At 44.9% G+C, this 25385-nt stretch overlaps 1 protein-coding gene across 4 annotated transcripts in view; it reads left to right on the forward strand.

The window, feature by feature from the left end:
• Positions 1–25385, forward strand: part of ABCA2 (ATP binding cassette subfamily A member 2) — a 234059-nt gene that overhangs the window by 137642 nt on the left and 71032 nt on the right. For all 4 annotated transcript variants that reach the window (XM_088665386.1, XM_088665387.1, XM_088665389.1 and 1 more), the window contains 6 exons: positions 1156–1306; positions 7252–7456; positions 8996–9160; positions 13020–13200; positions 15552–15764; positions 21052–21248. In XM_088665386.1, the coding sequence (XP_088521512.1) occupies positions 1156–1306; positions 7252–7456; positions 8996–9160; positions 13020–13200; positions 15552–15764; positions 21052–21248 (1112 nt within the window). The remainder of the gene's footprint in view (positions 1–1155; positions 1307–7251; positions 7457–8995; positions 9161–13019; positions 13201–15551; positions 15765–21051; positions 21249–25385) is intronic.

Raw genomic sequence — 25385 nt, forward strand, 5'->3', positions numbered from 1 at the left:
GTAAGCCAGTTAGGAAGAACTTCCTGACAGTAAGAGCTGTTCGGCAGTGGGATTTGCTGCCAAGGGGTGTGGTGGAGTCTCCTTCTTTGGAGGTCTTTAAGCAGAGGCTTGACAGCCATATGTCAAGAAGGCTTTGATGGTGTTTCCTGCTTGGCAGGGGGTTGGACTGGATGGCCCTCATGGTCTCTTCCAACTCTATGATTCTATGAAAACACCACTCATGTTATGTGTTGCATCCAAACATCACGTTATGCTTAATTACTTAGGTATAAATTGTACTAAATGCTTACATGTTGTGTAATTAATAAAATTATGCCTTATGCAATATTATACATTGTACTTGTACACCATAAATGCTAAAAATATGCTTTTATGCCTTACACTAAACCTCTATTTTGGTAATAAGTAATTAATTGACAGTAAGAGCTGTTCGGCAGTGGAATTTGCTACCAAGGAGTGTGGTGGAGTCTCCTTCTTTGGAGGTCTTTAAGCAGAGGCTTGGCAGCCATCTGTCAGGAATGCTTTGATGGTGTTTCCTGCTTGGCAGGGGGTTGGACTGGATGGCCTTGGGGTCTCTTCCAACTCTATGATTCTATGAATTTAATTTAGGGAGGCCATATTTAAAGGCTTGCCAAATGCACACACAGAAATGAAGCAGGACTGAATGTGGATCCCCTGGGGCTGGATCCTATTGTGTTTCACTGAGCAAGGGGAGTAGCCTCTGAGCACACGCAAAGTGCCACTGTCCCTCTTATGAATACCTGCAGGCAGCTCTCATATACCTTGGTTTAAGCGACAGGACTCCTGTTGCTTTGAAGATTCCACCTCAACTTTAGGAAGAACTTCCTGACAGTCAGAGCTGTTCGGCAGTGGGATTTGCTGCCAAGGGGTGTGGTGGAGTCTCTTGCTTGGGAGGTCTTTAAGCAGATCCACGGAATGGTAGCATTGTCTGGCCCGCATTTGACCAGCTTCTTGACAAGAATATCATGGGGCACCTTGTCAAAGGCCTTGCTGAAATCAAGATAGGCTACATCCACAGCGTTCCCTTCATCTGCCAGGCTTGTCATTCTGCCAAAAAATGAGGTCAGATTAGTCTGACATGACTTATTTTTCAGAAACCCAGGCTGACTTCTTCCCTGACATTTCTCCCCGCAGCTTCCTGGTGTCGGTGCTCTACTCCAAAGCCAAGCTGGCGTCGGCCTGTGGCGGCATAATCTACTTTCTCAGCTACGTCCCTTACATGTACGTCGCCATCCGGGAAGAGGTGGCGCACGACAAGATTACCGCATTTGAGAAGTGCATTGCCGTGAGTAACTTTTTTTAAAATTATTATTATTATTATTATTATTAAAATAGACTTTATTGAATTGTACATTTAAAAAAAAAACACTCACAATCACACCAAAAAATAAACAAAAATAAACAAAGCATAACATACAATCACCAAAACTTCAAACAGAAGAAAAATGGAAAAACGAACATATCATATTTGATAGCCATGTTCAAATATATGAAAGGATGTCCTATAGAGGAGGGAGAAAGGTGGTTCTCTGCTGCTCCAGAGAAGCGGACACGGAGCAATGGATTCAAAGAAAGAAGATTCCACCTCAACATTAGGAAGAACTTCCTGACAGTCAGAGCTGTTCAGCAGTGGGATTTGCTGCCAAGGAGTGTGGTGGAGCCTCCTTCTTTGGAGGCCTTTAAGCAGAGGCTTGACAGCCATATGTCAAGAATGCTTTGATGGTGTTTCCTTCTCGGCAGGGGGTTGGACTGGATGGCCCTTGGGGTCTCTTCCAACTCTAGGATTCTATGAATCTAATAGTATAACCACCTAAACATTAGGAAGAACTTCCTGACAGTAAGAGCTGTTCGACAGTAGAATTTGCTGCCAAGAAGTGTGGTGGAGTCTCCTTCTTTGGAGGTCTTTAAGCAGAGGCTTGACAGGCATATGTCAAGAATGCTTTGATGGTGTTTCCCGCTGGGCAGGGGGTTGGACTGGATGGCCCTTGGGGTCTCTTCCAACTCTAGGATTCTATGATCCTATGATTCATAAACCTAATCACAATCATAACCATAAATCATATTCATAACCATAAATCATAATTATAAATTAAATCTTAAATTATAATTATAAATTAAATCTTAAATTATAATTATAAATTAAATCATAAAGAACATAAACATAATCATAAATCAACTCATAAAAAGATCTTCAACTAATTCTCTCATTCATTCTTTCTCCCCCTTCCCCCCTACTTCCAGCCATTCCTATATATTGAGTTGTTCCGTTCTTGATTGTTGCATACTTATTTTCAATTTCTCTCTTTCTTTAATTTCTTCGCCCTTCATAAATCTGCCACGAGATTCGCTTTTTCTACCTTATTCTCTAAATATATCTCAAAGGACTTCCAATTTTTCTCTACTTTCTCCTTCCCTATTCCTTTTGATATCCCATATTTTATAGCCAAATTCCCCCCCCCCCATTAATTTCGTTTGCCAATTTATAAAAAATATTTACGATTTGTTATTGGAATGGGAGACTAAAGAAGAATTAACAAAAAATGTGATGATTAAATGGGTGCAAGATTTGGGTAAAACGATAATGTATGAGAGGTGGGAAAAATTATGGAAAAGGGATATCCAAACTATATCAAGTTATGACTTAAAGGAAAATATCTACAAGATGCAATTTAGATGGTATCTGACCCCGGTGCGATTGGCAAAGATCTATAAAGGAAATAATAATATTTGCTGGAGATGTAATGAAGAAATTGGAACCTTTATACATATTTGGTGGTGGTGTAAAAAAAATAAGAAAATTTTGGGATGAGGTCTACAGAGAGTTAAAGTAAATAGTCAGAATATCTTTTAGGAAGGAACCAGAAATTTTTCTCCTAAGCATGGTAAATGAAGAAATTAAGGGGAAAAAATAGATGTGTGAAATTAAGGGGAAAAAATAGATGTGCAACAGTAGCCGCCAGAATTCTAATTGCACAAAATTGGAAAAGCGAAAAGACTCCTAGGATAGAAGATTGGCATTGCTGCGAGTAACCAGAGTTGGGCCCCTTGAAGCACATCGCATGCCTTTGCCTCGACATTGGGAGTTTTTTTATTATTCATGAAAATACTTCATAGAATCATAGAAGAGTTGGAAGAGACCCCAAGGGCCATCCAGTCCAACCCCCTGCCGAGCAGGAAACACCATCAAAGCATTCTTGACATATGCCTGTCAAGCCTCTGCTTAAAGACCTCCAAAGGAGGAGACTCCACCACCACACTCCTTGGCAGCAAATCCCACTGCTGAACAGCTCTTACTGTCAGGAAGTTCTTCCTACTCATAGAATCATAGAGTTGGAAGAGACCACAAGGGCCATCCAGTCCAACCCCCTGCCCAGCGGGAAACACCATCAAAGCATTCTTGACATATGCCTGTCAAGCCTCTGCTTAAAGACCTCCAAAGAAGGAGACTCCACCACACTTCTTGGCAGCAAATTCTACTGTCAAACAGCTCTTACTGTCAGGAAGTTCTTCCTAATGTTTAGGTGGTTATACTATTAGATTCATAGAATCCTAGAGTTGGAAGAGACCCCAAGGGCCATCCAGTCCAACCCCCTGCCAAGCAGGAAACACCATCAAAGCATTCTGGACATATGCCTGTCAAGCCTCTGCTTAAAGACCTCCAAAGAAGGAGACTCCACCACACTTCTTGGCAGCAAATCCCACTGCCGAACAGCTCTTACTGTCAGGAAGTTCTTCCTAATGTTGAGGTGGAATCTTCTTTCTTTGAATCCATTGCTCCGTGTCCGCTTCTCTGGAGCAGCAGAAAACAACCTTTCTCCCTCCTCTATAGGACATCCTTTCATATATTTGAACATGGCTATCAAATATGATATGTTCGTTTTTCCATTTTTGTTCGGTTTGAAGTTTTGGTGATTGTATGTTATGCTTTGGATATTTTTGTTTATTTTTTGGTGTGATTGTGAGTGGTTTTTTTTTTAAATGTACAATTCAATAAAGTCTATTTTAATAATGACATATGGCTGTCAAGCCTCTGCTTAAAGACCTCTAAAGGAGGAGACTCCACCACCACACTCCTTGGCAGCAAATCCCACTGCCGAACAGCTCTTACTGTCAGGAAGTTCTTCCTGATGTTTAGGTGGTTATACTATTAGAATCATAGAATCCTAGAGTTGGAAGAGACCCCAAGGGTTCTTGTAGCTTGAACCCATTGCTCCGTGTCCGCGGAAATTTCGTTAAGCAGGGCATTCGTTAAGCGAGGGACCGCTGTATCCAGTTGGAAGCCGCCCAGAGTGGCTGGGGAGGCCCAGCCAGATGGGCAGGGTATTAATAATAATTATATATATATATACACAGTTTGCAGCAATAAAACCATACACGGAACATTTTAAAACTGGCATCAGTTATAACCACCATTAACGAAATTTCCGCTTAACGAAAGGATTTTTCGAGCGGAGGTTGCCTTGCTAGACGAATGCGTTTTACGGAGAATTCGTCTAGCGAATCGCGGTTTCCCATAGGAATGCATTGAAATTCAATGAATGCGTTCCTACGAGCAAAAAAAAATATATCAATGCATTCCTATGGGATTCGCTAGACGAATTTCTCGCTATAAGAAAAGACCCGCGGAACGAATTAATTTCGTCTAGCGAGGCACCACTGTAGTTAAAACCGGCATCAGTTATAACCACCATGGACGAATGTATTCTTAATGGCCCGCATAATAGCCCAGCGGAATAGAAAGGTTTCCAGCAGGTGTCTAAAAGGTTGGCGCAGAAGGCGCCTGCTGAATCTCTAGTGGCAGAGAGTTCCACAGGACTGGGCCGATGACACTGAGCGCTTGGTTTCTCGTTGTTACCAAATGAACGTCGCCAGTTTGGGGAACGACCAACCACACACTCCTGTACTTGACCTCAGGGATCGAGTGGAGGTTTAAGTGTTTGGCTGGTCCCTGGCGTGGGTCATAAAAAACTTTTTGGGGAAAATGTTTCCTCCCTCGATCTCATATCAGGCGTACGGTATAAACATAGTCAAATTTCAAATCGGGGACCAATCGGTTCATATTTAGACCCTGCTCCTACAGATTGACATTTGGCCTCGCTACGAGCGATGAAAACATAGGAATTTGACGCATTTATTCTCAGTATGTTCGATTGTGAACTAATCGACATAAATTTTAGGTTTTATGGAGAGCAATAAGAGTTGCCTACTCTTCTTTTCTGCAATATTTATTTATTTAAGAGGAAACATGTTGATAAATGACATGAAAAACCAAGGGTTTTGAACAAATGATACGGAACAGTTAAGCAAACAGTGTACTAAACAAGTAAACATAAATATTAAACAATAAAACACCATAAGAATTTGACTCATTTATTCTCAGCATGTTAAATTGTGAACTAATAAACATAAATATTACAAAATAAAACACCACTCATATTATGTGTTGCATCCAAACATCACATTATACTTAATTACTCAGGTATAAATTGTACTAAATGCTTACATTTTGTGTAATTAATAAAATTATGCCTTATGCAATATTATACATTGTACTTGTACGCCATATATGCTAAAAACATGCTTTTTTGCCTTACACTAAACCTCTATTTTGGTAATTAGTAATTAAGTAATTAAGTATAATGTGATGTGACCACAAGGGCCATCCAGTCCAACCCCCTGCCAAGCAGGAAACACCATCAAAGCATTCTTGACATATGCCTGTCAAGCCTCTGCTTAAAGACCTCCAAAGAAGGAGACTCCACCACACTCCTTGGCAGCAAATCCCACTGTCGAACAGCTCTGACTGTCAGGAAGTTCATAGAATCATAGAATCGTAGAGTTGGAAGAGACCCCAAGGGCCATCCAGTCCAACCCCCTGCCAAGCAGGAAACACCATCAAAGCATTCCTGGCATATGGCTGTCAAGCCTCTGCTTCAAAACCTCCAAAGAAGGAGACTCCACCACACTCCTTGGCAGCAAATCCCACTGCCGAACAGCTCTGACTGTCAGGAAGTTCTTCCTAATGTTGAGGTGGAATCTCATTACAAGTAGTCCATAAATCCAAGCCATGAGGGAGGAAAAACACAGGGGTCAGGCTGAGTCGAACCCAAAGGCCAGGCGGAACAGCTCTGTCTTGCAGGCCCTGCGGAAAGATGACAAATCCCGCAGGGCCCTGGTCTCCTGGGAAAGAGTGTTCCACCAAGTTGGGGCCAGTACTGAAAAGGCCCTGGCCCTAGTAGAGGCCAATCTAGCCACCTTATGGCTTGGGATCTCCAAAGTATTCATAGAATCATAGAATCATAGAGTTGGAAGAGACCACAAGGGCCATCCAGTCCAACCCCCTGCCAAGCAGGAAACACCATCAAAGCATTCCTGGCATATGGCTGTCGAGCCTCTGCTTAAAGACCTTCAAAGAAGGAGACTCCACCACACTCCTTGGCAGCAAATCCCACTGCCGAACAGCTCTGACTGTCAGGAAGTTCTTCCTAATCATAGAATCCTAGAGTTGGAAGAGACCCCAAGGGCCATCCAGTCCAACCCCCTGCCAAGCAGGAAACACCATCAAAGCATTCCTGGCATATGCCTGTCAAGCCTCTGCTTAAAGACCTCCAAAGAAGGAGACTCCACCACACTCCTTGGCAGCAAATCCCACTGCCGAACAGCTCTGACTGTCAGGAAGTTCTTCCTAATGTTGAGGTGGAATCTCATTTCAAGTAGGCCATAAATCCAAGCCATGAGGGAGGAAAACGCAGGGGTCAGGCTGAGTCTAATAACCCAAAGGCCAGGCAGAACAGCTCTGTCTTGCAGGGCCTGCGGAAAGATGACCAATCCTGGGAAAAAGAGCGTTCCACCAGGTTGGGGCCAGTACTGAAAAGGCCCTGGCTCTAGCAGAGGCCAATCTCGCCATTTTATGGCTCGCGATCTCCAGAATATTATTGTTTGTGGACCTTAAGGTCCTCCGCGGGGCATACCAGGAGAGGCGGCCCCGTAGGCACGAGGCTCCCAAGCCGCGTAGGGCTTTAAAGGTCAAAACCAGCACCTTAAACCTGATCCTGTACTCCACCGGGAGCCAGTGCGGCTGGTAAAGCGCTGGATGAATGCGATCCCGCGGCCGGGACCCTCGGCGCGGCGTGAGCCCCATGTGGTTGTGGGGAAAGCAGCGTGCAAATATTTAATCCAAGGAAACCCTGCAGCATCTCTTTGTCTCTTCCTCCCTCTCCCTCCCTCCAGTCTCTGATGTCCACCACGGCCTTTGGTCTGGGCTCTAAGTACTTTGCCCTCTACGAGGTGGCCGGCGTGGGCATCCAGTGGCACACCTTCAGCCAGTCGCCGGTGGAGGGCGACGACTTCAACCTGCTCCTTTCCATGATGATGCTGATCGTGGACGCCGCCGTCTATGGGGTGCTGACGTGGTACATCGAGGCCGTGCATCCAGGTATGTGCGGGGCTGAGGGGCGGAGAGAGCGGGTTTTGCTGAGACGAGGGTCGAGATCGGTCAGTCTCCTACTTTCCCAACATCAGGGTCTTTTCCAGGGAGTCCCCTTCTCCTTGTGCCCTCCATCTTTCCCAAAGACGATGTTGGGAAAGATGGGGGGCACTAGGAGAAGGGGACTCCCTGGAAAAGACCCTGAGGTTGGGAAAGATGGAGGGCGCAAGGAGAAGGGGACTCCCTGGAAAAGACCCTGATGTTGGGAAAGATGGAGGGCACAAGGAGAAGGGGACTCCCTGGAAAAGACCCTGATGTTGGGAAAGATGGAGGGCACTAGGAGAAGGGGACTCCCTGGAAAAGACCCTGATGTTGGGAAAGATGGAGGGCACAAGGAGAAGGGGACTCCCTGGAAAAGACCCTGATGTTGGGAAAGATGGGGGGCACAAGGAGAAGGGGACTCCCTGGAAAAGAGCCTGATGTTGGGAAAGATGGAGGGCACAAGGAGAAGGGGACTCCCTGGAAAAGACCCTGGTGTTGGTAAAGATGGGGGGCACAAGGAGAAGGGGACTCCCTGGAAAAGACCCTGATGTTGGGAAAGATGGAGGTCACAAGGAGAAGGGGACTCCCTGGAAAAGACCCTGATGTTGGGAAAGATGGAGGTCACAAGGAGAAGGGCACTCCCTGGAAAAGACCCTGATGTTGGGAAAGATGGAGGTCACAAGGAGAAGGGGACTCCCTGGAAAAGAGCCTGATGTTGGGAAAGATGGAGGGCACTAGGAGAAGGGGACTCCCTTATTTTAATCCTGCGAGAGTTTTTAACCATCTCCAGTTTTTCTCCATATAGTCCACATATTTACTCCGGTCCTTTTGAAACCTTGTCTCCCCCTGGTCACGAATCTTGCATGTCAATCTAGCGAGTTCAGCATAGTCCCTCATTTTTATCTGCCACTCCACAATTGTAGGTAATTCCTGTAATTTCCATTTTTGGGCTAACAAAGTCCTAGCCGTGGTTGTTGCACACATAAACAGTGTTTGATCTTCTTTTCTAATCTCTCCTCCCATTATTCCTAACAAAAATGCTTCTGGGTTTTTTTGGGAAAAGTATATCTAAACATCTTTTTCAATTCGTTATATAAACTTTCCCGAAATCTTTTAACTTTTTCGCATGTCCACCACATATGATAAAATCCACCATCTTTCTCTTTCCATTTCCAGCAACTTTTGTCCCTCATTCTATACATTTTAGCTAATTTAACTGGAGTTAAATACCATCTGTACATCATCTTATATACATTTTCTTTCAAGGCAGTACATGCTGTAAATCTTAAAGTTTGATTTTTCCATAATTTCAACCACGCATCATATTCAATATTATGCCCCAAATCTTTTGCCCATTTAATCATCACTTCTTTTGTCAACTCATCTTTTGTATACCACTCCAACAACACTATCCTGGTCACATCTCCCCATCATTCTGCAGCAGCGCACCGTTTTGGCCCCGGTGCTAGCTCCGCTTTCATGCCGATTCTTCTTCCTTCCCCATAGGAATGTATGGACTTCCCAGGCCCTGGTACTTCCCCTTTCAGAAATCCTACTGGCTGGGAAATGGGCGCACGGAGACATGGGAGTGGAGCTGGCCCTGGTCGCGAAATACCCGCTTGAGCGTCATGGAGGAAGACCAAGCTTGCGCCATGGAGAACAGGAGGCTGGGTGAGTCAGAGAAGCAGAAGCGCCCCATTGGATGGCTGGGGAATGCGTGGAATAATAATAATAATAATAATAATAATAATAATAATAATAATAATAATAATTTATGATTTATACCCCGCCCATCTGGCCGGGTTCCCCCAGCCACTCTGGGCGGCTTCCAACAAAATATCAAAATACAGAAATCCATCAGACATTAAAAGCTTCCCTAAACAGGGCTGCCTTCAGATGCCTTCTAAAGGTCTTGTTCTCTTTGACCTCTGGTGGGAGGGAGTTCCACAGGCCGGGCGCCACCACCGAGAAGGCCCTCTGCCTGGTTCCCCGCAACTTGGCTTCTCGCAGAGAGGGAACCGCCAGAAGGCCCTCGGCGCTGGACCTCAGTGTCCGGGCAGAACGATGGGGGTGGAGACGCTCCTTCAGTTCTTCCTGGCAGTAAGAGCTGTTCGGCAGTGGGATTTGCTGCCAAGGAGTGTGGTGGAGTCTCCTTCTTTGGAGGTCTTTAACGATGGGGGTGGAGACGCTCCTTCAGGTATACTGGACCGAGGCCGTTTAGGGCTTTCAAGGTCGGCACCAACACTTTGAATTGTGCTCGGAAACGTACTGGGAGCCAATGGAGATCTTTCAGGACCGGTGTGATGTGGTCTCGGCGGCCGCTCCCAGTCACCAGTCTAGCGGCCGCATTCTGGATCAGTCGTAGTTTCCGGGTCACCTTCAAAGGTAGCCCCACGTAGAGCGCATGGCAGTAGTCCAAGCGGGAGATAACTAGAGCATGCACCACTCTGGCGAGACAGTCCGCGGGCAGGTAGGGTCTCATCCTGCGTCCCAGATGGAGCTGCCCTGGACACAGAGTTTACCTGTGCCTCCATGGACAGCTGTGAGTCCAGAATGACTCCCAGGCTGCGCGCCTGGTCCTTCAGGGGCGCAGTGACCCCATTCAGGACCAGGGAGTCCTCCACACCCGCCCGCCTCCTGTCCCCCACAAACAGTACCTCTGTCTTGTCAGGATTCGACCTCAACCCGTTAGCCGCCATCCATCCTCCAACCGTGGAAACGTAGAATACAGTCCAATCACAACCTCGGCTTATGCAATTCGACTTGCACGGTTGAAGTCCGGTCAATTGAAATGGCACAAGCCAAATGTGTGCAGAGAGCTTAAAGACCTCTGAAGCTCTCCACTAGGGTGGGTCATAAAAGAACTTTTTTTGGGAAATGTTTCCTCCCTCGATCTCATATCAGGCGTATGGTATAAACATAGTCAAAGCATTCTTGACATATGCCTGTCGAGCCTCTGCTTAAAGACCTCCAAAGGAGGAGACTCCACCACACTCCTTGGCAGCAAATCCCACTGCCGAACAGCTCTTACTGTCAGGAAGTTCTTCCTCATGTTGAGGTGGAATCTTCTTTCTTGAAGTTTGAATCCATTGCTCCGTGTCCGCTTCTCTGGAGCAGCAATGAGTAGGGTGGGTCCTAAAAAACCTTTTTTGGGAAAAGGTTTCCTCCCTCGATCTCATATCAGGCGTACGGTATGAACATAGTCCCATTTCAAATTGGGGACAAATCGGTTCATATTTAGACCCCGCTCCTACAGATTTTGCCTCGCTACGAGCGATGAAAACGTAGGAATTGGACTCGTTTATTCCCAGTATGTTCAATAGTGATCTAATCAACATCAATTTTAGGTTTTATGGAGAGCAATAAGAGTTGCCTACTCTTCTTTTCTGCAATATTTATTTATTTAAGATCAAACATGTTGATAATTGACGTGAAAAACCCATGGTTTTGAACAAATGATATGGCAATGGATTCAAACTTCAAGAAAGAAGATTCCACCTCAACATTAGGAAGAACTTCCTGACAGTAAGAGCTGATCGGCAGTGGAATTTGCTGCCAAGGAGTGTGGTGGAGTCTCCTTCTTTGGAGGTCTACTAAACAAGTAAGCATAAACATTAAACAATAAAACACCACTCATGTTATGCGTTCCATCCAAACATCACATTATACTTAATTATTTAATTACTAATGACCAAAATAGAGGTTTAGTGTAAGGCATAAAAGCGTATTTTTAGCATATATGGTGTACAAGTACACTGTATAATATTGCATAAGGCATAATTTTATTAATTACCCAAAATGTAAGCATTTAGTACAATTTATACCTAAGTAATTACTTAATTGCTAATTACCAAAATAGAGGTTTAGTGTAAGGCATAAAAGCATATTTTTTAGCATATATGGCGTACAAGCACAATGTATAATATTGCATAAGGCATAATTTTATTAATTACACAAAATGTAAGCATTTAGTACAATTTATACCTAAGTAATTACTTAATTGCTAATTACCAAAATAGAGGTTTAGTGTAAGGCATAAAAGCATATTTTTTAGCATATATGGTGTACAAGTACAATGTATAATATTGCATATGGCATAATTTTATTAATTACACAAAATGTAAGCATTTAGTACAATTTATACCTAAGTAATTACTTAATTGCTAATTACCAAAATAGAGGTTTAGTGTAAGGCATAAAAGCATATTTTTTAGCATATATGGTGTACAAGTACAATGTATAATATTGCATAAGGCATAATTTTATTAATTACACAAAATGTAAGCATTTAGTGCAATTTATACCTAAGTAATTAAGTATAATGTGATGTTTGGATGCAACACATAATATGAGTGGTGTTTTCATAGAATCATAGAGTTGGAAGAGACCACAAGGGCCATCCAGTCCAACGCCCTGCCAAGCAGGAAACACCATCAAAGCCTTCTTGACATATGGCTGTCAAGCCTCTGCTTAAAGACCTCCAAAGAAGGAGACTCCGCCACACTCCTTGGCAGCAAATCCCACTGCCGAACAGCTCTTACTGTCAATTAATTACTAATTACTAAAATAGAGGTTTAGTGTAAGGCATAAAAGCATATTTTTAGCATTTATGGTGTACAAGTACAATGTATAATATTGCATAAGGCATAATTTTATTAATTACACAGAATTTAGTACAATTTATACCTAAGTAATTAAGTATAATGCGATGTTTGGATGCCAAGGAGTGTGGTGGAGTCTCCTTCTTTGGCGGTCTTTAAGCAGAGGCTTGACAGGCATATGTCAATAATGCTTTGATGGTGTTTCCTGCTTGGCAGGGGGTTGGACTGGATGGCCCTTGTGGTCTCTTCCAACTCTATGATTCTATGATTCTAATAGTATAACCACCTAAACATTAGGAAGAACTTCCTGACAGTAAGAGCTGTTCGGCAGTGGAATTTGCTGCCAAGGAGTGTGGTGGAGTCTCCTCCTTTGGAGGTCTTTAAGCAGAGGCTTGACAGGCATATGTCAAGAATGCTTTGATGGTGTTTCCTGCTTGGCAGGGGGTTGGACTGGATGGCCCTTGTGGTCTCTTCCAACTCTAGGATTCTATGATTAGGAAGTACTTCCTGACAGTAAGAGCTGTTCGGCAGTGGAATTTGCTGCCAAGGAGTGTGGTGGAGTCTCCTTCTTTGGAGGTCTTTGAGCAGAGGCTCGACAGGCATACGTCAAGAATGCTTTGATAGTGTCTCCTGCTTGGCAGGGGGTTGGACTGGATGACCCTCGTGGTCTCTTCCAACTCTACGATTCTATGAGGCTGCCCTTTAAATTTTAAGACTGTATTTTAATCTGTATTTTCATGAATTATTTTTATGTTTTATTGTAATTCTGGTGTTGGCGTCAGCCGCCCTGAGCCCGGTTTTTGACTGGGCAGGGCGGGGTATAAATAAAAAATTATTATTATTATTATTATTATTATTATTATTATTATTATTATTATTATGTTGGCTAGTAACCAGCGCACACACCAAAGTTTTGGCTTTTCATACAGACGAGACTCGTGGGATCGAGGAGGAGCCCACCCACCTTCCACTGGTGGTTTGTGTGGACAAGCTGACCAAGATCTACAAGACGGACAAGAAGTTGGCTTTGAACAAGCTGAGCCTTTACCTCTACGAGAACCAGGTGGTCTCTTTCCTCGGCCACAACGGAGCTGGCAAGACCACGACCATGTGAGTGAGTCGGCTTTGGGTTTTGGCGGGCACCAAAAATCACAAAACGGTAGGGTGGCAGAGGCGGGGAGGGGGGGCGGCGAGTCCATCCGATCCCTTGCTAAATCGGGGCAGATTCTGCCAGTGAGCGAGGAAACTTCCTGACAGTAAGAGCTGTTCGGCAGTGGGATTTGCTGCCAAAATTAACCTCGAAGAGGTATGGGATTATTATTCAGCATAGAATCCTAGAGTTGGAAGAGACCCCAAGGGCCATCCAGTCCAACCCCCTGCCAAGCAGGAAACACCATCAAAGCATTCCTGACAGATGGCTGCCAAGCCTCTGCTTAAAGACCTCCAAAGAAGGAGACTCCACCACATACTTGGCAGCAAATCCCACTGCTGAACAGCTCTTACTGTCAGGAAGTTCTTCCTAATCATAGAATCCTAGAGTTGGAAGAGACCCCAAGGGCCATCCAGTCCAACCCCCTGCCAAGCAGGAAACACCATCAAAGCATTCCTGACAGATGGCTGTCAAGGCTCTGCTTAAAGACCTCCAAAGAAGGAGACTCCACCACATACTTGGCAGCAAATCCCACTGCTGAACAGCTCTGACTGTCAGGAAGTTCATAGAATCATAGAATCCTAGAGTTGGAAGAGACCCCAAGGGCCATCCAGTCCAACCCCCTGCCAAGCAGGAAACACCATCAAAGCATTCTTGACATATGCCTGTCAAGCCTCTGCTTAAAGACCTCCAAAGAAGGAGACTCCACCACACTCCTTGGCAGCAAATCCCACTGCCGAACAGCTCTGACTGTCAGGAAGTTCTTCCTAATGTTTAGGTGGTTATACTATTAGAATCATAGAGTTGGAAGAGACCCCAAGGGCCATCCAGTCCAACCCCCTGCCAAGCAGGAAACACCATCAAAGCATTCCTGACAGATGGCTGCCAAGCCTCTGCTTAAAGACCTCCAAAGAAGGAGACTCCACCACACTCCTTGGCAGCAAATCCCACTGCCGAACAGCTCTTACTGTCAGGAGCGGGTGGGGAGGAGGTACCTGGGGGGGGGGGGAAGTTGCAGTTCTCGAAACCAGAGCTTGGCGCAGCGTTTGGCTGCATGTTAGGTTTGGTCGGGCAGCAAAAAGTTGCACCTTAAATTGTTGGCTGTTGTAATGATCCAATGTGTTCATGTCGCGCATTGGGATTTAAGGCAGCTGGAGAACCTTTTTTAAAAGGCGATAAAAACAAAATGGTTAAAAGCGATAGTTAAAATGCATTACATACATTAAAACGTTATGGAATGATGATATGATAGCCATGTGCAAAAATATATGAAAGGGTGTCATATGGAGGAGGGAGAAAGATGGTTTTCTCCTGCTCCAGAGAAGCGGACACGGAGCAATGGATTAAAACTACAAGAAAGAAGATTCCACCTCAACATTAGGAAGAACTTCCTGACAGTAAGAGCTGTTCGGCAGTGGGATTTGCTGCCAAGGAGTGTGGTGGAGTCTCCTTCTTTGGGAGGTGTTTAAGCAGAGGCTTAACAGGCATATGTCAAGAATGCTTGGATGGTGTTTCCTGCTTGGCAGGGGGTTGGACTGGATGGCCCTTGGGGTCTCTTCCAACTCTAGGATTCTATGATTCTAACTCCAGCCTGACGTGCAGGGATGCCGGTTAACATGGGAATTTAAGGGAAAGGTAAAGGGACCCCTTACCATTAGGTCCAGTCATGACCAACTCCTGACAGTAGGAGCTGTTCGGCAGTGGAATTTGCTGCCAAGGAGTGTGGTGGAGTCTCCTTCTTTGGAGGTCTTTAAGCAGAGGCTTGACACCCATATGTCAAGAATGCTTGGATGGTGTTTCCTGCTCGGCAGGGGGTTGGACTGGATGGCCCTCGGGGTCTCTTCCAACTCTAGGATTCTATGAACTTCCTGACAGTCAGAGCTGTTCGGCAGTGGGATTTGCTGCCAAGGAGTGTGGTGGAGTCTCCTTCTTTGGAGGTCTTTAAGCAGAGGCCTGACAGGCATATGTCCAGAATGCTTGGATGGTGTTTCCTGCTTGGCAGGGGGGGGTTGGACTGGATGGCCCTTGGGGTCTCTTCCAACTCTAGGATTCTATGATTCCATGAACTTCCTGACAGTCAGAGCTGTTCGGCAGTGGGATTTGCTGCCAAGGAGTGTGGTGGAGTCTCCTTCTTTGGAGGTCTTAAAGCAGAGGCTTGACAGCCATATGTCAAGAATGCTTTGATGGCGTTTCCTGCTTGGCAGGGGGGTTGGACTGGATGACCCTCGGGGTCTCTTCCAACTCTACGATTCTATATGTGTTGATGGGCAGGAGCTTGATGACGACGTTTGTCCCTCCTTTTCTCTCTCAGGTCCATCCTGACCGGCCTCTTCCCTCCAACCTCTGGCTCCGCTACCATTTACGGCCACGACATCCGGACGGAGATGGACCAGATCCGGAAGAACTTGGGCATGTGCCCACAGCACAACGTCCTCTTCGACAAGCTGACCGTGGAGGAGCACCTGTGGTTCTACTCGCAGCTCAAGGGCATGGCGGAAGAGGAGATACGCAAGGAGATGGACAAGTAAGGCAGGCTCGGCCCACCCCTCTCCTCCGCACCAGACCGCTGTCACATTTTAGAGCAATTAACAGATGCACATTCGGTGAAAAATGATAATAATGCTAGGCAGTATATTATATGTAATATACTGACAGTAAGAGCTGTTCGGCAGTGGGATTTGCTGCCAAGGAGTGTGGTGGAGTCTCCTTCTTTGGAGGTCTTGAAGCAGAGGCTCGACAGCCATCTGTCAGGAATGCTTGGATGGTGTTTCCTGCTCGGCAGGGGGTTGGACTGGATGGCCCTTGGGGTCCCTTCCAACTCTATGATTCTATGATTCTATTAGATTTCTTTTTCCCTTTTTAAAGTTTTTTTCCCCTTTTTTCAGCGTCATATCTTTTATATTTTAAGTGATGGATATGTTCATTACCTTGGGGTCTCTTCCAACTCTAGGATTCTATTATTCTAATAGTATAACCACCTAAACATTAGGAAGAACTTCCTGACAGTCAGAGCTGTTCGGCAGTGGGATTTGCTGCCAAGGAGTGTGGTGGAGTCTCCTTCTTTGGAGGTCTTGAAGCAGAGGCTCGACAACCATCTGTCAGGAATGCTTGGATGGTGTTTCCTGCTCGGCAGGGGGTTGGACTGGATGGCCCTTGGGGTCCCTTCCAACTCTATGATTCTATGATTCTATTAGATTTCTTTTTCCCTTTTTTAAGTTTTTTTCCCCTTTTTTCAGCGTTTTATCTTTTATATTTTAAGTGATGGATATGTTCGTTACCTTGGGGTCTCTTCCAACTCTAGGATTCTATTATTCTAATAGTATAACCACCTAAACATTAGGAAGAACTTCCTGACAGTCAGAGCTGTTCGGCAGTGGGATTTGCTGCCAAGGAGTGTGGTGGAGTCTCCTTCTTTGGAGGTCTTGAAGCAGAGGCTCGACAGCCATCTGTCAGGAATGCTTGGATGGTGTTTCCTGCTCGGCAGGGGGTTGGACTGGATGGCCCTTGGGGTCTCTTCCAACTCTATGCTTCTATGAGTAGGAAGAACTTCCTGACAGTAAGAGCTGTTCGGCAGTGGAATTTGCTGCCAAGGAGTGTGGCGGAGTCTCCTTCTTTGGAGGTCTTTAAGCAGAGGCTTGACAGCCATCTGTCAGGAATGCTTTGATGGTGTTTCCTGCTTGGCAGGGGGTTGGACTGGATGGCCCTCGGGGTCTCTTCCAACTCTATGATTCTTGGGTGGTCTAATGAGAAGGGCTGTATCCAAAAACATTGCCGCTTGCTTAGGAGCTAGGACCTTCTTCTCCGACCTAGGAGTCTTGGTAGACCACCAACTTGACATGGGTCAAGAGTGTGATGCAGCAGCTTAAAAAGCCAATGCGATTCTTTTTTTTCTTTTTTTAAACTGTTAATACCAGCAGAGGTATTAACAGTTAAGAAAGTAAATATGGAGAAGAGGCGGGCCACGTATGAAGAAATCTTGACGAAAACTGAAAAAGGATGGAGTTTAAAACCTTTTGAGGACATTAACAGGATGGATAGAATACCATCAAATAAATGATGTGCTTAAAGAAGATAGAAAAATAGGTTTTGAGGATAAAAGATCCAAATTTCAAATAGAAGTGCTAGAAGGCAAAACAAAGCTTTTGGCAAAGATGTATGATTTGTTGTTGGAGTGGTATACAAAAGAGGAGTTGACAAAAGAAGTGATGATTAAATGGGCAAAAGATTTGGGGCATCATATTGAATATGATGCGTGGTTGAAATTATGGAATCAAACTTTAAGATTTACAGCATGTACTGCCTTGAAAGAAAATGTCTATAAGATGATGCACAGATGGTATTGAACTCCAGTTAAATTAGCTAAAATGTATAGAATGAGTGACAAAAGTTGCTGGAAATGTAAAGAGAAAGAATTTTATCATATGTGGTGGACATGCGAAAAAGTTAAAAGATTTTTGGGAAAGTTTATATAACGAATTGAAAAAGATGTTTAGATATACTTTTCCAAAAAAAAAACCAGAAGCATTTTTGTTAGGAATAATGGGAGGAGAGATTAGAAAAGAAGATCAAACACTGTTTTTGTACGCAACAACCGCGGCTAGGACTTTGTTAGCCCAAAAATGGAAATTACAGGAATTACCTACAATTCTGGAGTGGCAGACAAAAATGAGGGACTATGCTGAACTCGCTAGATTGACATGCAAGATTCGTGACCAGGGGGAGACAAGGTTTCAAAAGGACCGGAGTAAATATGTGGACTATATGGAGAAAAACTGGAGATGGTTAAAAACTCTCGCAGGATTAAAATAAACCTTACGAATTGACCGATATGACAAAAAAAGGAACTGCAAAAAAGGGAATTAATAAGAAACCCGCATGAAGGGAGGGGGGGAAGTCATAGCTCGGCGGAGCAAGGTAAAAGATGTGAATATAAGATTTTGTGTAAAAGATTGGTTTTGTTAATTTGTTGAATTTGGAAAATGGAATAAAATGTATTTTTTAAAAAAATAGAACAGGCATCCCCAAGCTTCGGCCCTCCAGATGTTTTGGACTACAATTCCCATCATCTCTGACCACTGGTCCTGTTAGCTAGGGATCATGGGAGTTGTAGGCCAGGCATCCCCAAACTTCGGCCCTCCAGATGTTTTGGACTACAATTCCCATCATCCCCGACCACTGGTTGTAGGCCAGGCATCCCCAAACTTCAGCCCTCCAGATGTTTTGGACTACAATTCCCATCTTCCCCGAGACCGCCGGTCCTGTTAGCTAGGGATCATGGGAGTCGTAGTCCCAAAACATCTGGAGTCACACTGGTTGGGAAACACTGCCCTAGGCCAGGCACCCCCAAACTTCAGCCCTCCAGATGTTTTGGACTACAATTCCCATCTTCCCCGACCGCTGGTCCTGTTAGCTAGGGATCATGGGAGTTGTAGGCCAAAACATCTGGAGGGCTGCAGTTTGGGGATGCCTGGATTAAATGGAGACAGGGAGAGAGCCCCGCCGAGCTCCGTGGGGGAAATGGCGGGATGCAAGCACAATAAATCAGGCATCCCCAAACTTCGGCCCTCCAGATGTTTTGGACTACAATTCCCATTATCCCCGAGACCGCCGGTCCTGTTAGCTAGGGATCATGGGAGTCGTAGTCCCAAAACATCTGGAGTCACACTGGTTGGGAAACACTGCCCTAGGCCAGGCACCCCCAAACTTCAGCCCTCCAGATGTTTTGGACTACAATTCCCATCTTCCCCGAGACCGCCGGTCCTGTTAGCTAGGGATCATGGGAGTTGTAGGCCAAAACATCTGGAGGGCTGCAGTTTGGGGATGCCTGGATTAAATGGAGACAGGGAGAGAGACCCGCCGAGCTCCGTGGGGGAAATGGCGGGATGCAAGCGCAATAAACCAGGCATCCCCAAACTTCGGCCCTCCAGATGTTTTGGACTACAATTCCCATCATCTCTGACCACTGGTCCTGTTAGCTAGGGATCATGGGAGTTGTAGGCCAACAACATCTGGAGGGCTGCAGTTTGGGGATGCCTGGATTAAATGGAGACAGGGAGAGAGACCCGCCGAGCTCCGTGGGGGAAATGGCAGGATGCAAGCGCAATAAACCAGGCGTCCCCAAACTTCGGCCCTCCAGATGTTTTGGACTACGATTCCCATCATCCCCGACCACTGGTCCTGTTAGCTAGGGATCATGGGAGTCGTAGTCCCAAAACATCTGGAGTCACACTGGTTGGGAAACACTGCCCTAGGCCAGGCACCCCCAAACTTCAGCCCTCCAGATGTTTTGGACTACAATTCCCATCTTCCCCGACCGCTGGTCCTGTTAGCTAGGGATCATGGGAGTTGTAGGCCAACAACATCTGGAGGGCCGCAGTTCGGGGGTGCCTGGAATTAAAGCTTTGGAATAGAACAGGCCTCCCCAAACTTGCGGCCCTCCAGATGTTTTGGCCTACAGCTCCCATGATCCCTAGCTAACGGGACCGGCGGTCTCGGGGATGATGGGAATTGTAGTCCAAAACATCTGGAGGGCTGCAGTTTGGGGAGGCCTGGCATGGGACATGTCATTACCGAGGAGGCAGACCTGGGCGCCGGCTCCCTCGGCCAATAATGCGAGATGAGCGCGCAACCCCAGAGTCGGTCACGACTGGAACTCATGGTCAGGGGTCCCTTGACCTTGACCTTTTCAAGGGAATGCTACCCTCTCATCCCTTCACTGTTTACAGCAGGCATCCCCAAACTGCGGCCCTCCAGATGTTTTGGCCTACAACTCCCATGATCCCTAGCTAACAGGACCAGTGGTCGGGAAAGATGGGAATTGTAGTCCAAAACATCTGGAGGGCCAAAGTTTGGGGATGCCTGGCCTAGGGCAGTGTTTCCCAACCGGTGTGCCTCCAGATGTTTTGGGACTACAACTCCCATGATCCCTAGCTAACAGGACCAGCGGTCGGGGATGTTGGGAATCGTAGTCCAAAACATCTGGAGGGCCGAAGTTTGGGGATGCCTGGGTTGGATCTTGCCAGCTCAAGTTCTACATCAGGCATCCCCAAACTGCGGCCCTCCAGATGCTTTGCCCTACAACTCCCATGATCCCTAGCTAACAGGACCGGCGGTCGGGGATGATGGGAATCGTAGTCCAAAACATCTGGAGGGCCGAAGTTTGGGGGTGCCTGGTTTATTGCGCTTGCATCCCGCCATTTCTCCCACGGAGCTCGGCGGGTCTCTCTCCCTGTCTCCATTTAATCCAGGCCTCCCCAAACTGCGGCCCTCCAGATGTTGTTGGCCTACAACTCCCATGATCCCTAGCTAACAGGACCGGCGGTCTCAGGGAAGATGGGAATTGTAGTCCAAAACATCTGGAGGGCTGAAGTTTGGGGGTGCCTGGCCTAGGGCAGTGTTTCCCAACCAGTGTGACTCCAGATGTTTTGGGACTACGACTCCCATGATCCCTAGCTAACAGGACCAGTGGTCAGAGATGATGGGAATTGTAGTCCAAAACATCTGGAGGGCCGAAGTTTGGGGATGCCTGGCCTACAACTCCCAGGATCCCTAGCTAACAGGACCAGTGGTCGGGAATCGTAGTCCAAAACATCTGGAGGGCCGAAGTTTGGGGATGCCTGGCCTACAACTCCCAGGATCCCTAGCTAACAGGACCAGTGGTCGGGAATCGTAGTCCAAAACATCTGGAGGGCCGAAGTTTGGGGGTGCCTGGTTTACAGGGTCCCACTTGGGGAGGAGCCCGCAAAGCTCGAGGGTCGGACTCGGCCCACCTTTGGAAGGCTAAAAACCCCAATGTCGTTGTGTTCCTGCAGGATGATCGAAGACCTGGAGCTGACCCACAAGTGCCACTGCCTGGTGCAGACGCTGTCGGGGGGCATGAAGAGGAAGCTGTCGGTGGCCATCGCCTTTGTCGGGGGGTCCCGGGCCGTCATCTTGGACGAGCCCACTGCCGGCGTGGACCCCTACGCGCGGAGAGCGATTTGGGACCTCATCCTCAAATACAAGCAAGGTCGGCGAGATCCTGGGCGTGGCCTCACTCTGGGGGAAAAAGGAACGGTTTTTTTCTAATAGTCCAACCGCCTTCAGCGGAGAAATCTTTTGCCCAACGTGGGACCCGAACCCAGGACCCTGAGATTAAGAGTCTCATGCTCATACTGAGCTCGGTTTATGAACACAATTATCAAACTACAAGAAAGAAAATTCCACCTCAACATGAGGAAGAACTTCCTGACAGTGAGAGCTGTTCGGCAGTGGGATTTGCTGCCAAGGAGTGTGGTGGAGTCTCCTTCTTTGGAGGTCTTTAAGCAGAGGCTTGACAGCCATCTGTCAGGAATGCTTTGATGGTGTTTCCTGCTTGGCAGGGGGTTGGACTGGATGGCCCTTGTGGTCTCTTCCAACTCTATGATTCTATGATTCTATGATTCTATGGTTCCGGAAGTCTGTTCATAAACCGAAGCGTTCATAAACTGAAGCGAACTTTCCCATGGAAAGTAATGGAAAGTGAATTAATCCGTTCCAGACGGTCCGCGGAGTAAGCGTTCATAAACTGAAGCAAACTTTCCCATTAAAAGTAATGGAAAGTGGATTAATCCGTTCCAGACGGGTCCGCGGAGTAAGCGTTCATAAACTGAAGCAAACTTTCCCATGGAAAGTAATGGAAAGTGGATTAATCCGTTCCAGACGGTCTGCGGAGTAAGCGTTCATAAACTGAAGCGAACTTTCCCATTGAAAGTAATGGAAAGTGGATTAATCCGTTCCAGACGGGTCCGCGGAGTAAGCGTTCATAAACTGAAGCAAACTTTCCCATTGAAAGTAATGGAAAGTGGATTAATCCGTTCCAGACGGGTCCGCGGAGTAAGCGTTCATAAACTGAAGCAAACTTTCCCATTGAAAGTAATGGAAAGTGGATTAATCCGTTCCAGACGGTCTGCGGAGTAAGCGTTCATAAACTGAAGCGAACTTTCCCATTGAAAGTAATGGAAAGTGGATTAATCCGTTCCAGACGGGTCCGCGGAGTAAGCGTTCATAAACTGAAGCAAACTTTCCCATTGAAAGTAATGGAAAGTGGATTAATCCGTTCCAGACGGGTCCGCGGAGTAAGCGTTCATAAACTGAAGCAAACTTTCCCATTGAAAGTAATGGAAAGTGGGTTAATCCATTCCAGACGGGTCCGCGGAGTACTTAAACTGAAGCGTTCATAAACTGAAGCAAACTTTCCCATTGAAAGTAATGGAAAGTGAATTAATCCGTTCCAGACGGGTCCACGGAGTACTTAAACTGAAGCGTTCATAAACTGAAGCAAACTTTCCCATGGAAAGTAATGGAAAGTGAATTAATCCGTTCCAGACGGTCCGCGGAGTAAGCGTTCATAAACTGAAGCAAACTTTCCCATTGAAAGTAATGGAAAGTGGATTAATCCGTTCCAGACGGTCCGCGGAGTAAGCGTTCATAAACTGAAGCAAACTTTCCCATTGAAAGTAAAGGAAAGTGGATTAATCCGTTCCAGACGGTCCGCAGAGTAAGCGTTCATAAACTGAAGCAAACTTTCCCATTGAAAGTAATGGAAAGTGAATTAATCCGTTCCAGACGGTCCGCGGAGTAAGCGTTCATAAACTGAAGCAAACTTTCCCATTGAAAGTAATGGAAAGTGAATTAATCCGTTCCAGACGGGTCCGCGGAGTAAGCGTTCATAAACTGAAGCGAACTTTCCCATTGAAAGTAATGGAAAGTGGATTAATCCGTTCCAGACGGGTCCGCGGAGTAAGCGTTCATAAACTGAAGCAAACTTTCCCATGGAAAGTAATGGAAAGTGGGTTAATCCGTTCCAGACGGGTCCGCGGAGTACTTAAACTGAAGCGTTCATAAACTGAAGCAAACTTTCCCATTGAAAGTAATGGAAAGTGAATTAATCCGTTCCAGACGGGTCCACGGAGTACTTAAACTGAAGCGTTCATAAACTGAAGCAAACTTTCCCATGGAAAGTAATGGAAAGTGAATTAATCCGTTCCAGACGGTCCGCGGAGTAAGCGTTCATAAACTGAAGCAAACTTTCCCATGGAAAGTAATGGAAAGTGGATTAATCCGTTCCAGACGGTCCGCGGAGTAAGCGTTCATAAACTGAAGCAAACTTTCCCATGGAAAGTAATGGAAAGTGGATTAATCCGTTCCAGACGGTCTGCGGAGTAAGCGTTCATAAACTGAAGCGAACTTTCCCATTGAAAGTAATGGAAAGTGGATTAATCCGTTCCAGACGGGTCCGCGGAGTAAGCGTTCATAAACTGAAGCAAACTTTCCCATTGAAAGTAATGGAAAGTGGATTAATCCGTTCCAGACGGGTCCGCGGAGTAAGCGTTCATAAACTGAAGCAAACTTTCCCATGGAAAGTAATGGAAAGTGGATTAATCCGTTCCAGACGGGTCCGCCGAGTAAGCGTTCATAAACTGAAGCAAACTTTCCCATTGAAAGTAATGGAAAGTGGATTAATCCGTTCCAGACGGGTCCGCGGAGTACTTAAACTGAAGTGTTCATAAACTGAATCATGGGTGTAATTGGTTCCGGAAGTCTGTTCATAAACTGAAGCGTTCATAAACTGAAGCGAACTTTCCCATTGAAAGTAATGGAAAGTGAATTAATCCGTTCCAGAGGGGTCCACGACGTTCGTAAACCGAAAATTCGTAAACCGAGGTGTTCATAAACCGAGGTTCCACTGTATTCCAATTCCTAAATCCTTTTGCCTTCCCTTGTGTTTCTGGAATAATAATAATAATAATAATAATAATAATAATAATAATAATAATAATAATAATAATAATAATAATAATTTATGATTTATACCCCGCCCATCTGGCCGGGTTCCCCCAGCCACTCTGGAATTGTGCAACCCAGTGCAAAGCAGCTTCGCGCCGCTTCGAACGCACAGTGCGAATGCGAGCCTCCGGGTGGACAAACCAGTTCCCCTTTGTGGTCAATAAGGATTGTGACCATAGAATCTTATATAATATATTGGGAGGATATATATATATATAATGAGATCAAAAAGATTCTTAAATATACAATAAAAAAAGAAATATACAATAAATAAATAAAAGAAATACACAATATAAATATAAATATAAATATACAAATATATAAATAAAAATATACAATAAAATAAATAAAAGAAATACACAATAAAAATATAAATAAAAAATATACAAATATATAAATAAAAATATACAATAAAATAAATAAAAGAAATATACAATAAAAATATAAATATAAATATACAAATATATAAATAAAAATATACAATAAAAGAAATAAAAGAAATATACAATAAAAATATAAATATAAATATACAAATATATAAATAAAAATATACAATAAAAGAAATAAAAGAAATATACAATAAAAATATAAATATAAATATACAAATATATAAATAAAAATATACAATAAAATAAATAAAAGAAATAGACAATAAAATAAATAAAAGAAATAGACAATAAAAAAAGAAGCCGGAGGCATTCCTGTTGGTGGGGGAAGATGTTGCAAAGGATGATGTTAAATGGTTCCTATATGCGAGGGTAATTCTAGCTCAGGTCTGGAAACAAGAGTTAATTCCATCGGTAGAAGACTGGAGAAGGGAAACGGTGGGATATATGGAAATTGCAAAACTAACATCGAGAATAAGACAGCGAGGCAGCGGGGTGTACAGGAAAGAATGGGGGAAATTTATAGCAGATATAGATAAGACAGTTGAAACAAAATAACATCTTAAATAGGAAATTACTCACAGAAGGAAACAAACTCGCAACAACAAATTAAAAAGCTTCATTGGACGTACAGGTAGAAAATACAGTACAATGTATAGTAAAAAATAAATAAATAACTAAACAAATGCACACACACACACATATATATACAAAAAGAGGATTAAACAAGAAAATGTGAGTACAAAAAGAAAGAGGATGAAAAAAGAAAAAAGAAAGAAAAAAGAAAAAAGAAAAAAAAAGAAAAAAGAAAGAAAAAAGAAAGAAAAAAGAAAGAGGATGAAGGAAGAGGATGAAGGTTTAAAAACGAGACGAAGAATGTTGAAAATTGACTGAAACTATAAGGAATGTTATACCGTGCAACCAGACATATGAATATAAAAACAGCAGAAGAA

Source organism: Zootoca vivipara, chromosome Z2 (assembly GCF_965207765.1).
Source record: "Zootoca vivipara chromosome Z2, rZooViv2.hap1.1, whole genome shotgun sequence".
Lineage (NCBI taxonomy): Eukaryota > Metazoa > Chordata > Lepidosauria > Squamata > Lacertidae > Zootoca > Zootoca vivipara.